This window comes from Cuculus canorus, chromosome 3 (genome assembly GCF_017976375.1).
Source record: "Cuculus canorus isolate bCucCan1 chromosome 3, bCucCan1.pri, whole genome shotgun sequence".
Taxonomy (NCBI): Eukaryota; Metazoa; Chordata; class Aves; order Cuculiformes; family Cuculidae; genus Cuculus; species Cuculus canorus.
Window position 1 is genome coordinate 50,487,441 of NC_071403.1, and position 15,823 is coordinate 50,503,263.

The window sequence follows — 15,823 nt, forward strand, 5'->3', positions numbered from 1 at the left end:
CTTTATGTGGTTTCTAGTGAGGGTATGTGAACATTCATTGTCACCATGCCAGCCTGATGAATAAATAGACACCTATAGAGCAGCAATTCCTGAGTCTTTCAGAAGGCACTGAAGCCATTGTACATAATTGCCTCAAAAAGTTGACTATCCTGATTTTAGGAAATATCTTCTTCAGAATGCCGCTTTTAAAAATTAATTAAATGAACTCATAATGATTTTCTAATAGGTGCTGTTTTCATTTCTGACTGTATTCAGTTGAGTGCAGATGCCGTGAAAGTGAGTAATATATTTACAGCTACATGGAGATTTAAGACAGCAGTTAGTGGAGATGATGAGAATAATAGTAGTGCAGCAGCACAGGCATAAATACAAATACATTCATTGATTACTTCTGAATATGTTCTGCTTCTATATGTGGAAAAGAACAAAATGCAGCCCATCCAGGCAAAAAGTGGAGCCAAAAAAATTAATTACAGTTTTAATTTATTAAATATGTGGAGCCAAAAAAATTAATTACAGTTAATTACAGTAATTACAGGGATTTTTTCAGTCACTCAAAATATGATACAGAAGCAAGCTTTCTGCAGGAACTGGACACAGGAAAGATGCACAAAGTCAAAGAAAACAGACATTTTGGCCATATCTTCCAATCCACTGCAAAAATCTTACTGTTCTCATTAGTTTCTCCAAATGCTGAGGGAAGCCCCTCTGATCAACATGAAGAGCAGCCACAGGGACTACAGTTATGTCCTGCCTTCGAAGTATCAAGATTATATCAGTGGTAGTGCTCTGTTCATGCTTTGTTCCTTCCTGGGAAAACCAGAGCACAGGAAAGTAGGGGATAATGTGTGTCTGGATGGAGCAGGAATATTTCACATGTGCATATGAGAATATGGGCATAACAGGGCATGATCTTACATTTAAAAACTGGAAGTCTCTCAAGTACCACAATGTAAACATATACTCTGACAGTCTGAGTGCTGCTGTGAGATGGAGCCAAGAGCTCACACTCTCTGGTGCTGGCTAAACTTTGGGGTTTTCGGGTTTCAGAAGTTTAAACAACTTGCACAGATCACACAAAGTGCTTTCAGAGAGACTGATTAGTGAATGTGCTTGTATGGTAATAAATTAACTAGGAACAAAAGAAGATACTTTGATTTGGTTCGTATTTGTTTTTATTTAGATATTTTTAAAAATGCAAGCTTCTTTGGATGATGAATTGAGTCATTCTGTCTATCATTCTAATTTGTGGATGGATAGACACCTTCTCTCTTTTAGAAATTAAGGGAATAACTAAGAAACATGTAGAATCAAAATACATATTCTGTAAATACATTTCTGACAGACGGTAACAGCAGAAAGTTCTCAGCAGCCTTCCAGTTGCTGTTCAGCCGCATATTGCACAGCAGGTGACGTTTCTGCAGCTGTGAGGCTTCTTCTCTATACTTCAATTTCTTATAACTGTTCCACCAGTATGCATGTTTTTTTTCTCTACATCTGCTCTTCCAGATGTTATAAAACCTTTGGCTCCCAAACCACCACACTAAGGTTACCTCTAGATTGAGCAATGGTATGTGCTGGTGTGAACCCCAGAGAGCCATCTCCATCATTTTCTCGCAAAGGGGTTTCGCCAAAGATGATTGGCTGCTTTCTAGTCCTTGTGTATGGATTTCCTTTCCGCAAAAACTGATGGGGAACAGACTGGTGCTCAGTTGTGGATCAGGTTACAGCTGGTATGTGCACTTATTCCTCAAAGCCTGGAAATTTAGGTAATGGATCTGTTAGTGGGACTGTCCTACTGTCTCTGATAAAAGAGATCCAATAGAGACATATATCCCAAAGCCACACTTTGACAAACCTTTCTTTCTCCTCCAAATATAAAAAATGGAAAAGTCATAAGTGCATGAGATATTTTAGAATATATTCCCATTCTTTATACCAGTACTGCTAAGTCTTATCCATTGCATTGCAATGGCTGCTGATATCAATTTTCCCTCTCTCTATCACGGCTTAGCTCCAGCCTAGCTTGATTGGCAGCTAAATGCTAGCAGTTGTGATTCCATTCCCCTCATCCCTCAAGGGAAAGGGAAATGAGAGAAAGAGACTTGTGGGTTGTAAACAAAACCTAAAACAGCTTTACTGAAAAAACAGTAATAAGGAAAATACTATTAATAAGAAAACAATGAAAATATATACAAATATATGGAATTGCTTGCTCCTCCTGCCCATGACTACATCACCATTGATGCTGCAGAGTAGGCAGGAGGAGAATGTCTTCAGTGGCAGGAGGGAGCTGCCCTCAGGAACTGGATTCAGGTTGCACAGATCTGAGATCAGGGGCAAAAAGCCTGACAAGGTCCATATTTGTCACCAGTCTTCAAAGAAGAGAGCTTGACCTTCGGGATCTCTCTGTTTTATATCAAGTAGGACATACATGGGATGGAATTGTCTGTTGGTTATTTTGGGGTGACCTGTCCTGTCTGCTCCTCCCTGCAGGTGTGACCCTTTTTCACCCCTTTCACTTATGGCATTTCATCAACATGAGGATGACCTTTGTCTCCATGGGGACAGATGTAAGCAATGGCCTACGTGTTACCACTTCTAGAGACAGACACTGAAAATATGCAGTTAACTTTCAGAAAACGGAGTTACTTAGATAAGGCTTAGCTGAAAAGTTAGAAAACTAATTCTACTTCAGCTCAGACCAGAATACTTCCTTACTTTGCCGCCACTGCCCATAGCTCTCATCCTTTTTTTTCTTCTTAAAGCTTATAGTGTTACTATTAAATTTAGCAACATAGAAATAATATATTAACTTTAAAGCGGCCATCGTTTTCTTTTTTTTTGTTTGCTTATTGTATTTTACAAAGCAAAACTGTCCTGGTATTGTCCCATAAGAAACACTAACTCAAGATAATGGACATAAAGGAAAGGAAATGAGCTTGCATTTTTTTTTTTGCACTACTCCTGAATGGGGTAATCCATCTGTTATGGAGGTGTTGATTAAACTATGTAGCTTAAAATATTGCTCCTTTTCTTAAGTAGAGTCTCCATATTATTGCTTTGACTCTGCAGCTTTTCTACAGCTGCTTTAAGTCAACAATGTGTTTAATGAAGATGGAAATTGCTATAATAACATTATCTATTGAAAGCTTTAGAGAATTTATGCCATACTGCTGACCAAACAAACTTTCTCAGCAGGGTGCTGTTTGCCGCTTTCTGTCCTGTGCTGTGTTCTCAAGTGACATCTTGAAGCATTGCAGGTGGTTTGGCACACTTTTCTGCAATTCCAGTTTGTTTTAGCAGCATGTCTAAAGCCGCCAAAGACCTGGAAAACAAACAAACAGACAAGCCTCTTCATGTTTTTAGGACAGAACTATGAAAACCAAAGTAAACATAAACAATGGTGAAAATAAGGAGTTGTGAGCAACTTGAATTGAATTTCACTAAAGTTAAAAACCAAACAACTCTTCAGAATATTAGATCACTGAGAATGCATCAAGATGTGTTCATTAGGCATGTGTGAACTCAGCTCTGTCATGTCTCTCACTCTGTGCATCAAACTCCTCCTTGTATTACCTTGTAGCAGAGCCCTTTATTTGCAACCCTGCACTGCAACTACCTTGCCACCATCCAGTTCTCAAAACACCTGAGGCAGGAGGTGTTTTTTGTGCAATCTGTTGCTGACAACCGCGTGTCTGTGGCACATGGAGCTCTTCAGCTGAGATGGGGCTGCTGCCACAGCCAGCAGACAGGGATTGTGCTGCTCAGGAAGCCTATCTCTGGAAAAGTTCTTCTAGAAAGCATTCCACTATTATCTCTCCCAATATATATATATGATATGCATGATACTAGCTATTATAATATGCGTGCCTTATGAATATTTCATCAGCTTATTCCTAACAGTCTGAACATACAGGTGGTTTTGTTCATCTTTCAAAATAACTTGTTCTAAATTTTTTTAGGTAAATGTTTTGAATTGCATTTGTCTTTTTTTCCTGATCAACTTAAAAATGCAGTCTGTTGGTGGTGCTTTAGTAGAGAAGAGGTTTGTAAAAAATATGAAGATATTTCCAGTCAATTAAAGGAAGACATTTGATTAAATAAAACCAAACTTATTACAACTGTTCTTTTGGATGCAGAGTAATCTTGTAGGTCATCATGTTTTATGAAAAAAGAAATTTGAATTCTAGTATGCCATTTACTGTAATGGCATACTAGAAATGGGCCTTTTATTCTCATTTCAATAATGTGTACTACTTTGTTGGCCCCTATGGGTGAACAACATATGAATCTTCACAGTTTCATAACTGCCTTCATTTTACCAAAGCAACAAAGTCTGTTCAAGTGCTCTGGTGCTCTTATTTAATGAAATAGAAAATACTGCATATTATCAGAAATTTGAGTAGATTTCTGGCTGATCTAGGTGCACTCCAAAAATTCTATTCATCCTTACATATGTTTCATCCTTCTTGTACAACAATTCAAATATATTATTAAAAGCTATATAAATATATTATTAATAGCTACGTGGCCTACATGTCTGTTCAGATTCATTGCTTGCTATTTCTTCCACCTCACTGTTTCAGTTGCAAAGCTGAAAGACATCCATGTCTAAATAGAGCATACAGCGATGAACCCAAGTGGTTGCTTTTAAAAGCTACTTTCCTTTATATGTATGACAACTGAGAGAAGAGCGATGTCATTCAGCCATTTTTATGCTTATTGAGCAGTATATTGTTACAAAAGCACTCATGAAAAGACTGCATCGCTTTTTGCAGCCACACATCTTGCTGCTCTAAGATATCGACAGTGTAGTTGAGTTGTCCCAGTCCCTGGATTAATTATTCAGGTTCTTGACGTCAGAGGTTTCCGCTAGCAGATTGGCTGGTGCTTGAATAATAAAATCTTTCCTCGGGAAAACAGTGGAGAAGGATGATGGCAGTGAGACCTGCAGAGCTGCTACTTCCAATACAGCTGGCTTTGTCTGGCTGTTGTGTCCTCACAAGAATATATAAAAACTTTTTTAAGGTTTGGCTTCAAACCTTAAAACCTTGGCTTCAATTCTCTGATAAGAACAAGTGGAGGGATTTGTATAAGATGCCTGCATTTCCAGTGAAGGAAAAACAATCAGATTGTTCTTGAAAAATTACTTCTGCCTGTATTCTAAAGAAACGCTGCACACTACACAAGACAGGGGTAGCAGCAGCAGCCGCAGCCACAGCAGCAGCAGCAGCAGTGCTTTATGGCTCGCTTCAAAGGTGCTGGTGGCAGAAATATTGCATCATTAAATCAGCTTCCTGGGTTCTTTCCATACCGGCAGGGTAAGTGGTGCAAATACAAAGCTGACAGTTCTTGGAAGTGGGGAGAGCGTAAGAAACTGTATGACGCAAAGATCTCGTGTGTATAGATAAACAGTATCTCTGCTGAGAATTTACATCAGTTCAATAAAAATAACACACCTGCTTCCAGCAAAATTTGTGAAATGCATGTTTATATTGGAAATTGTAAGATCTGTTTCTTTTATGCCTATAAAAAGTAAGTGCTTAAAAGATGGAATCTTCATAGTTAATAATTGCTGCTGGGCTCGTAAAGAATGTATTGCTCACATGTATTGCCTTGAAAGAGATTGTTTTGGAAGGCTATTTCTGCTGTTTGTTGATGTGTCTGAAACTGAGTATGTCTTCTGCTGCTAAATGTTTAGAAGATGGGAGCTGGTTCTCTGATTTCCGGTCATTGTCGTCAGAAGACTGTGTCTTAAATCAGCGGGATGCACTGGAACTACAATTTAGGGAATCATTTTCACTCATTTATTTCATCAGAAGTTTGACTTCTTCTTTTCTTTTACCATGCTGTTGTTCTGTTGGGGTTGCTGGGAATTCTGAGTTATAGAGGTGTGAATGAAGCCAGAGCTGGACTGGTTCTGTGTATGTTCGATCTCCATTCCTACTCACACGTAACCCTATTGAAGTGTGCAAGGACTTCCATTGAAATTAGTTGGGCTACCTGTATACGTAATTGCTTGTCAGACCAGAGCTAACATTTACTGTATATCACAAGGGAAACATCTTGTTCATAGTTAGAAACCATACAGTGAGAGATCTGCTTTCCAGACTGTTGAAACAATTATTGCATATAAAGATACTCCCTGCAAAAAATAGTCCATACCGAATGAAGCACGATGCAGTATTTTGAGTGATATTTTTCATAACTTGCCTGTCAGCGCAACAAGTAGATTCTGAGAAGATGTGTTTTTAAAATATGAGACAACCTACACAATGAAATCAAAGAAAAAGAAGATAAAGAATGCAAAGTTATATTTTTAGACATGAAGCATGCTGATCTAACAATAGATTAGCTGGAGAGATATGTATTTTTTTTCTCCTGGTGGTTCTTATGTGTGAGATATTGTTTATATGTAAAGAAAATATAAAATCCTTGAGTCGTAATGCACAAAAACTTTTTGGGAGCTCATATCTGATCAGGGAGTTGTCCCACTTAAGATAACATTTTGCTTGAAGAATTTTGTTCTGCATTTTGTATCTTTATGTACCCTCATCATGGAGCAGCATTATGTGAATTTAAATCAGGGAGCTTATTAGTAGTAACTGATTAGTTATCTATTCCAGACCTTTAAAGGTGATTAAATAATATTATCTTTTAATTTTACAGGTGTAAAAGACATCAAATCACTATTCACTGCTTCATAAGTCAGTAGCAAAGGCAGTATCTAAAACTACTTTTTTCATCTGTAGGTTTTGGGACATGCAAGTGTTCTTATAAAGAGTGTGTTTTTAAGAGCAATTTTATTTATTTGGATTTTCAGTAGGACAATGAAGGCTCTCTTTCAGAACTGATGATGGCAATAATATGATTTGTTTTTTTGCTGTGAAATATGGATTTCCTTTTATTTTTTAAAGAAAAAATACCAACTTAAGTACTTGAATGCCAGCTGTATGAAATTATTCCCTGTGTCAAACCTGGTTCCCCACAAGCAAGGGACAGGACTTCATGGACTGGTTATGGCACTGTGATTCTCTTCTTTCTGCAGCCATGACCCTGTCTGCAGAATTTGGAGGAGCTCATTCAGGAGCTATTTTTGTCTGTGCAGCTGGCAACAGTCCATGATGGACTATCTGAGAATCACTGAAATTCACTTTAAATCAGACAAGTGCTTCAAGACGGGATTAAAGGAGGCAGTGAGTAGCAGTATAGAAACTGCCTGAGCTAGCTAGTGGTTCCAACCTGTCTGGAAGTCCCAGAGGACAAATAAGCTTGATAATGCAAATTCAAATCTCTAATTCAGGATTATAAACATTTTCAAAAGTACATGTAGTATTTTTTCAAAGTCTCTAGTTGATATTCTAAATAAAAGCAACTTCACTGTCGGAGACACGGAATATAGTTAAAAAGTACAGAGTTCTAGATGCTCAGATGGTGGGTAATTATAATATGATGTCAAATACGTCTTGGCATTCAGATTTGAAATCATGTCTTACTGTCCATTCACTTGTTAAGACTTGAACTTTACTGTGGAACTCTATAATTAGTCAAGTGTCAGAACATTATTATAAGAATATGAAGTATTTGTTGTGGGTAACAGTCTCAGGAGAACATAGTTGCGTTTCTAGCAAGTGCAGAATGTAAACATTTGTTGTCAATAGAGAATATTATTCTTCCATCATGTAAATCCAAAAGCATTAAGCAATGTCTAATCAAACTGATTTCCTTTTTTCCCAGATGAGCAAGAGTCAGTGCAGAAAAGGACTTTTACAAAATGGATCAATACTCACCTGGCTAAGGTAATAAATATATGACTTTGAAGTCACGTTTTTTTTTTAATCAAACCTTTTTATCTATGCCTGTATAGACCCTGGAGTGTCAAATATGTAAGATGTGGCTGAGCAGAATGCCTTAAACTTAAAACTTAATAAGTGTTAAGGGAAATGAAAAAATATTATAAATATATCCATGACGGCTTAAATATTATTGATAGTTGATTGTGATAAATAGAGTATTGTATTAAGAATATAACAAGAACAGGTGTTGGAAATTAATCTTTATGACAACTACTAGAATACCATTCAATTGTCCCATGTATAGCCCTAGTCCAGCTGAATCAACAGGTTTTGTAAGAAATGTCAGACATAGAACATAGGTATTAGATTTGATGATAATTGATGATGAAAAAGTCAACCTATTTGAGTGTAGGCATAGACTAGATGTAGGTATAAGTTAATGGAACAGCTTGAGGTTTTGTCTTTGAAGTTTAAAGGAGAATAGCTCTGTCTCAAGAAAGAAAATAAGTGACTTTTATGACTGGAGGAGGAACATGACCTGTTAAAACATCACTTCTGAGGGAGAACCAAAACAAGACAGTGAAGATGAATTATCAAGGTGGACTTTTGAGTTAATGAAGAATAAAGAACTAGGAACACATGGAAAAACACCAAGAACTTTTCGAAGAAAATAGCTATTGTATAATGCTATATCAAAATACGTAAATATCTGATGATTTTGTGTGGACCTTTGCCACTCACTGAGGTAATGGCCCAACTCTGGGTTGTACATAAAGCAGGCCTAGAGTTAGCCACTGTCTGGTGAAAATCCTTTAACAGAGAGAGGGATCTTTGTTATCTGTTCGCTAGAGTGGGTGAATCCATTTCAGCATCATAGTGATCAGCTTCAGTGTTATGAGTGGCATCTATAGACAACCACTCAGCAACTTTGGCCAAAACTGAAATGTAGTATAGTAGCTGCTATTTCTGCCAGAGGAAATATTTCAAACTGCTTTTTATGAAACAGAAGTATCAGCCTTATTAGATAAGTGTGTTCGAATAAAAATCAAGTCAATTGTATAGTTTGATAGAGGCATCTTGAATTGGTTGCAAACGTAAATAGTCCTTCGTGAATCCAGTGCCGAGTTAGATATCTGATGCATCTTGGGATTTATCGTTAAATTAGTCTTGCTGCTTCTTACCACAATCTGAAACTTCTTTTGTTTGTAGCAAAATAAAGACAGTAATATACATACAATTTTAAAAGCATTAAGTTACAACTGGTACCAACTTTACTTGACAACAAAAGCATTGAGATTTAATTTGGCATTCCCCAGAGTTTTCACACAGCACAGCACAGCACTAACAATAGTTATTAATTAGTCCAGTAAATTAAATATTTAAACATTTCAAAGAGGTACTCTTTAACAGGAAAGCTGTTTCTATGATATTTTTATTGATGGCTGTCAGCAACTTTGCCTCATTGCCTGTATCAGATGTATAGATTAGCTGATTTTACTTCTCATTTATGCTGTTATGCTGCCACCAGAGAAGCACTGTTTATAGACACTAGACTCAAATGAAGAGGAGTGACCTTATGCCATTCAAAATTTTACAGTTTTAACACTTAAGCTTTTAAATATTTGTTAGTCATGAGTTTGGAAAGTGTGGAAATAACATTTTCTGAGTTATTCACAGCTGTAGGAATTACTGATGGGTCTGTAAAACACACCGGACGCCCCCTACACTTGTGTGTCAAATTGTAACCCAGAAATTCAATCTTTAGGTCGCTTGATTATTGTAAAAGATTGTTTTGGTTTTTATTGCGTCAAAAGAAATTGGAAAGCTATAATATCTCTGTCGTCTGGAGACCTTTGAAATGTGATAATGAAAAATTCTGTAAAGAGACCCACTTTTAGGAAGAATTGTCTGTATTTTACTCTCATCATGGAATCCAAAAACATACGCAGCACCTGCTAAAGTGGTACCTGGTGCGGAACACCATGAGGTACTGGCCTCACACTGACAGTAGAGAAACAGCAATATATGCTTCTGCATTTGAGCCTGTATCTGTTAAAGCCAGTGAAGTTACACCAGGATTAAATAATATGTAAGAAGATGTAGGATTGGACTGGGTGGAAGGGAGGCTCTGTGAGGAGTGACCACAGCTGCCAAGGGCTGGATGCAGAGAGCTTCAGCTGGTTCCAGTGGACCCACTGCAGGACGCAGCTGCGCCCCTCTGCCAAGGTGGTGATGTCTCTGGGAAAATGTATTTAAGAAGGTGCACAATGCTGAACAGGCAGTGCAGGGGGAAGGTGTGAGAGACAGCCCTGCACATAAAGGTGAGAGCAGAAGGAAGGGAGGAGATGCCCCAGGCACCTCAGGCAAGCAGAGACTCCACTGCAGCCCCCCAATAGCCCATGACGAGACAGATTCCTGACAGCATCTGCAGCCTCTGGAAAGATACCCACTCAGGAGCAGAGGAAAAGTATGAGGAGGAAGGAGCAGCAGAAAGAAACTCTTCTGGACTGACCATAACCATCATTTCCCATCCTCCTGTGCCTCTGGAGGACAGAGGAGCTGGGAGTGAAGAAGAAAAGTTCCACCATAAATGGGTTTGAATGTTTTTGAAAACGTGTTGAAAAGTAACAGCATGAAACCTCAAAACCAGGAGAAGTTAATGTTTTCTAAACAAATATTGATGGAGTTTCACTGTAGCAATTTGAAAGATGGCTTTACTGATGACAAAGGAAAGGAAACTCTACTAAGATTTTCATCGTTATAGTTTGTTGGTTGAGTAGAGCAAAGTTAAAAAACAGTTTCTGACATACGAAGCATAGTGATTTGAAAGAAATCAAAATGCAAGACTGTTTTTTGTGTTCAGTAGATCTGTTTGTGTTAAGTAGATCTGAAAGCAGTTAATTTAAAATATAAAGCAGGATGTGATGGTTTCTCAGTGTTTGCTAGGAGCTGAAGATTCTTCATTGATAATCTTTAAAATCTTAGCATATGCTTGCTCTTATTGAAACAAAAACTAAACCAGTACCTAAATTGAAGTCATTAAGTACATTAAAAAACCCCAAACAAACGAAAAAATGGACAAACAATTTTTGGCTTTTTAACTATAAAGTTAAGAATGGATTTGAGAATATGGATACAAATAAATAAGAATGAACAAAACAGGTAAATGAAATGAGTGTAGCAGTGAACTGAACTTTATGCAAGAGAGTAGAAGGGTGGTATGATTTTTTTATTCTCTCTCTTGCTCTTACAATAGAATGCTACCATTTTTAAATTAAACTTCCTAATTCAAAGGTATATTTTTCCAAAAGCAGAAGATGAGTAGAGGACTTCACATCAGCTAATGATGTGACATCTCAAAGAAAGGCAGCTTTTGCCCTCACCCACAGGGCACTGTCCCACAGGGAAAGAACACAGAGGAAAGAGCTGCAATAATGATAACTAAGAGGTAGTGTAACACAGCTTCATTTTAGAACATCAGTTTTCCCTTTACTGTCTGTCTCCCTAACCCCTGCTGAATCTGTTTTGTGATTCTGACTTGCGAATCTGGTGAGACTCAGCAACTAGAAAATATCTGTTTTCTCTGCCACCCACTTGCAGAAATTGGGGCCCAGGCTACCAAATGAATATGATCTACTTTCTGGCAATGCAGTCTAATGTTTGTGCATCTGTGTTGTTCTACCAATGATAAGTGAGATTTGGCTGGGTAACAGGACAAGAAGTTTTCTAGTTGCATGTTATTTATTCGTATTTCTCCAAGATTCTAGAACTGGATCTCCCTCCTCTCAGTCTCAGCCTTCAAAGATATAAATTATTTAAGCATGCTTCTCAGAATCTTTTGAGGCATCTTTTCAAAGCCTACAGAACGTTACACCAGATATGTCAAAAAAGGAGACATCAGACCCATTCAGAACAGCAATTACTTTAACGTTTTTCATTTTATTGCCTGTGTTGATGTTTTAGATATTGAATTACATGAGTAAAGAAGATGAAAAACATGCCTCTTTATAAAACAGCGTAAGAATACACCTTTTGTTACCTTTGTTGTCTTTGGTGAAAACATTGGGAAATATTAGTTTTAAAGCTTTGGAACACAGACTGTAAATTGCTTTAACCAAACAACTAACGTCATTGTTCCTAGGTGTAAAGATAACTTCAGTTATTTGTACTCACCGACATATTTTTGTAAACTGACCAAATAGAGTGAATAACAAATACATACTAAAGAAATTATTATTCATTTTATATTTCCATTAAAAGGATGCACATATCAACAAACAAAAGCTAATTTTTAAAAATAAAAATAAGACTAACAATGGGTGAACATTTTAAATCTATACTAAGCAACATTTTCATAACACTGAATTAAACCTAGGAATTAAACTTTACATTAAGCCTTTTGAAATTACATAATTAAATGTTTTATAGCAAAGAAAGGAGGAAAAAGAAATTAGTATGTCAAGATTTATTCTCATATACGATGCTGTAAGCAATGGTAGTTTCTTCTTGGAATGTAACTTGGTCGTCATACAAGAACCTCATCAATTTTCATCAATGAACTAATTCTGTGGGTTTTGTTTTTTCCAAATGGGTAAACAGAGGCTCCCAGTATCTTAGTCACTGACACAATAAAAATTTAAACTAATGCCTATCTTGACTGCATGATGAGGAAAATCAGACTGGCGGTTTTCTGCTCCAAGAGTCACTGTGCATCTTCACTAGTATTGCATGTAACCTCTAAAGTTAAACAGTGAACACTGACTTGATTTTTGCAATTAAATAATGTAAAACTTAGGATGGAGTCCCTCAGACTTTAATTATAAAAATAATCATTAACATCAAGGAACATGAAAACCTATGTGCCTAAGGATTTGGGAATTAAATTCGGCAGAGAGGTGGGCCAGCTGATCAGAGGGCTGGACCACCTTCCATATGAGGACAGGCTAAGAGAGTTGGGCTTGCTTGGCATAGAGAAGGCTCTGGGGAAACTTTATAACGACCTTCCAGTACTTAAATGGGGTCTACGGGAAAGCTGGGAGGGGGCTCTTTGTCAGGGAATGCAGTGATAGGATGAGGGGTAACATTTTTAAACTGAAAGAGGCTAGATTTAGATTAGACATTAGGAAAAAAAATTTTACTGAGAGTGATGAGGGACCAGAACAGGATGCCAAGAGAAGTCATGTATGCTCCATTCTTAGAGCTGTTGAAGGTCAAGGGGTGTTGGAACTAGATTAGCTTTAGGGTCCCTTCCAACCCAAACTATTCCTTGAGTCTATGAGCTCTGAAATTTCACATTCTCCTTCCCTTCTTATATGTATTTCCTTCCAGAGACAAATTCAGTAGTTACACGTATTTGTTGCTGTTTGTGCATGTTGTTTTCACACATTTTTTTCAACAGTTTTTGAAACATTATTTGAAAATTAATGTAAAAAGGTAGTTTCCAGACCTTGCATTGATGTTCATTATGATGCAGATCCTGTTGTTTGTGTAGTACAATTTGTTCATTAGAGAAGTTAAGTACAGGATGTGAGAAAAAGATTCCTGTAGCAAAGGTGCAAATTAGAAATGAAATGTTGGAATAGAAGAGTGAAGCTTAGCAAATTTCCTCATCAATTCCCACTTGCGAACAACTCAACATAAAGTTTTTTTAAATAAATATGTTATAAAGGAAAAATCTTGTTCATTAACCTTTAAGATTGATTCCCAATTAGTTCATATTCCTCCTACAGAGCACATGAATTTACTTGTACTGTGTGACTCCCTCTTTCTGACTTAACTGTTCCTAAATGTCATTGTCACACTATTGTGATTGCGTTTGCTGCAATAGAATACATGCAATGCAGTAAGTAGCATTTCATTAGTATTATTTTGCTATTTTACTTTCTTGAATAAGCCTATGAAAAGGCAAAATCAAATACTGAGACATCTGAAAACTTACTGTAGAACGGACAGGTTCTAGATTTAATGCCTGATTGACCAGCAAAGTATATTCTAAGTTCCTCGAGGAATTTTGTTGAAGAAGTTTATAAATAACAGCTATTTTTTAATATTATATGATTTTGGTTACTTCATATGCTTTTAAATGTTTTTTTTCTCCTGCTTTAAAAATTACTTCCTCAAATGCTTTGCACAGGCTTTCGAGCAGTCAAAATAGAGTGTATTAAGGTCATTGCAGTTGATTGCATTGCTAGAGCTATACATTTACATGCAAAAAGCCAAAATCTGGAATGCATTAAACATTTTTAAAATGACAAAATTTTAAGTTAGTTTTCTTTCCCTGCTTTTACTGATTTACCATTAATATTTTGGCAGTGCATTAAGGCAACTAAGTGAATAGGTGTTAAGTCTTGTTGAGTCTCTAGAATAAAAAGCATTCAATAAATTTGCCCTGAATACAGCTTTTTAAAAAAGCCTTTCTTCTTTGGACACTAATAAGTAAGCATTGTACATTTTTGCTTTCTTCTTTCATTTCATTTGACATTATATGTGCAGCCAAGGAGGGGGTATTTATCCATTCCAACAGAAGATGATGTGTTAATATCAGTAGAGGATCTCCCTGAAAAAACAGTCAAGTAGCTTGATCAATCTGGCGCGATGGTCCGTTTACAATAAAAAACAATTATGAATTTGTCGGTATCAGCCAGTGTATGTATATCATCCTGAAATGCATCAACATGGAGAATAAGATTGTTATCTATGGAATCCTCAAATGAAAGAAGAATCTGTTCTTCTGTATATGCCACTAAAAATATAACTCATTACATACTTCCATGAGAGACTGGAGTCATAATAATAGTGTAAATTCTATACTATATGCCTAGAGTAGTAAAAAAAGAAGTAGCTTATGAAACACAATCAGAGTCTTACCTCTTTGTAATCAGGTGTTAACATCATCAGGGTAGTAAAAAATGTTGTACTATAAAATGTAATATGCAAAATGCTTTTGGCAGTATACATAAACAATTATGTATAATAAATATACAATTAGTTATAAATAATTAATTATTTTCCTTATTAGAGGAGTCTCATACAGGAGATCTTGTGACACAGCTGTTGTACCTTCTTTCTGTTCTTGTTTTGTTGGTGTTAAGGTACATGGTATGTGCCAGTAAACACTGTCAGGGTTTGTAATTATGCGGCTTTCCAGCAACAAAAACTACATTTCAGCCTGCTGATTTATGGGCAATTGTGATTCTCAGTCTTCAGAACAGCAAATCTTATTAACTTTGGTGTAAGTCTTTTGAAGGTTTCTTTGTTGCGTCTTATCTTATTCAATGCTTTCTTATACTCCCCTAGTTTTCCCCAAAACAATATTCAGTTCATGTCAGAAGAAAAGTACTTTAGGTGTAATTTATTTGGATGATGTTTTCAGGGATACTTTTAGTGCCTAACCTTAGTATCATGCCTCAGTTAGGGTGCAAATCTAGTTTTTGTTTCACTCTCTAGATATAAGCTCTGATCTCTCACGTCAAGCTCTTGCTCTGAAGCACCCTTCACTGGTCATTCAGGAGCTCAAGAGCAACCAGTGAAAGGTGGTTCTGAGCAAGAGCTTGGCATGGGAGGTCAGAGCTTATATCTGCAGTGTGAAACTATGCACTCTGGAAACCAGAGGTGCTTCCCAGACTTGGTTAGCATGTGCCAGATGACTCTTGAATTCATGTTGGGATGAGGCAAGTTCCAGCCTATGGGATCTGTGTTGTGCTCAAACAGGTTGTGTGACAGGCACATTATGAGTATCAGGGTTTGGGAACACTGTAAATCTCACCCTTTGATCTAAATGCATTCTAATTCACCCTTTATAGAGAACCTGTCTCTCTACATTACTGTAGTGGGGAGCTTCAAGGTACAAACCTTACTAACTGAGGCATTTAGCCTTCAAGTGAGATATTTTAGGCCTTCATCTCCTGTTGGATTAGGATGTCAGCTCTTATAATCCTCTTGTCTTTATTGCTGAATTATTTTAGCACAAAATTCATCAGTTTTATATCATGCGGTGATACTTATAAAACTGAAGCTGCACCGAA

At 37.0% G+C, this 15,823-nt stretch overlaps 1 protein-coding gene across 1 annotated transcript in view; it reads left to right on the forward strand.

Annotated features, from left to right (window-relative positions):
• Positions 1-15,823, forward strand: part of SYNE1 (spectrin repeat containing nuclear envelope protein 1) — a 320,695-nt gene that overhangs the window by 49,119 nt on the left and 255,753 nt on the right. The window contains exon 4 of the mRNA XM_054062229.1: positions 7,741-7,802. Within this exon, the coding sequence (XP_053918204.1) occupies positions 7,741-7,802 (62 nt within the window). The remainder of the gene's footprint in view (positions 1-7,740; positions 7,803-15,823) is intronic.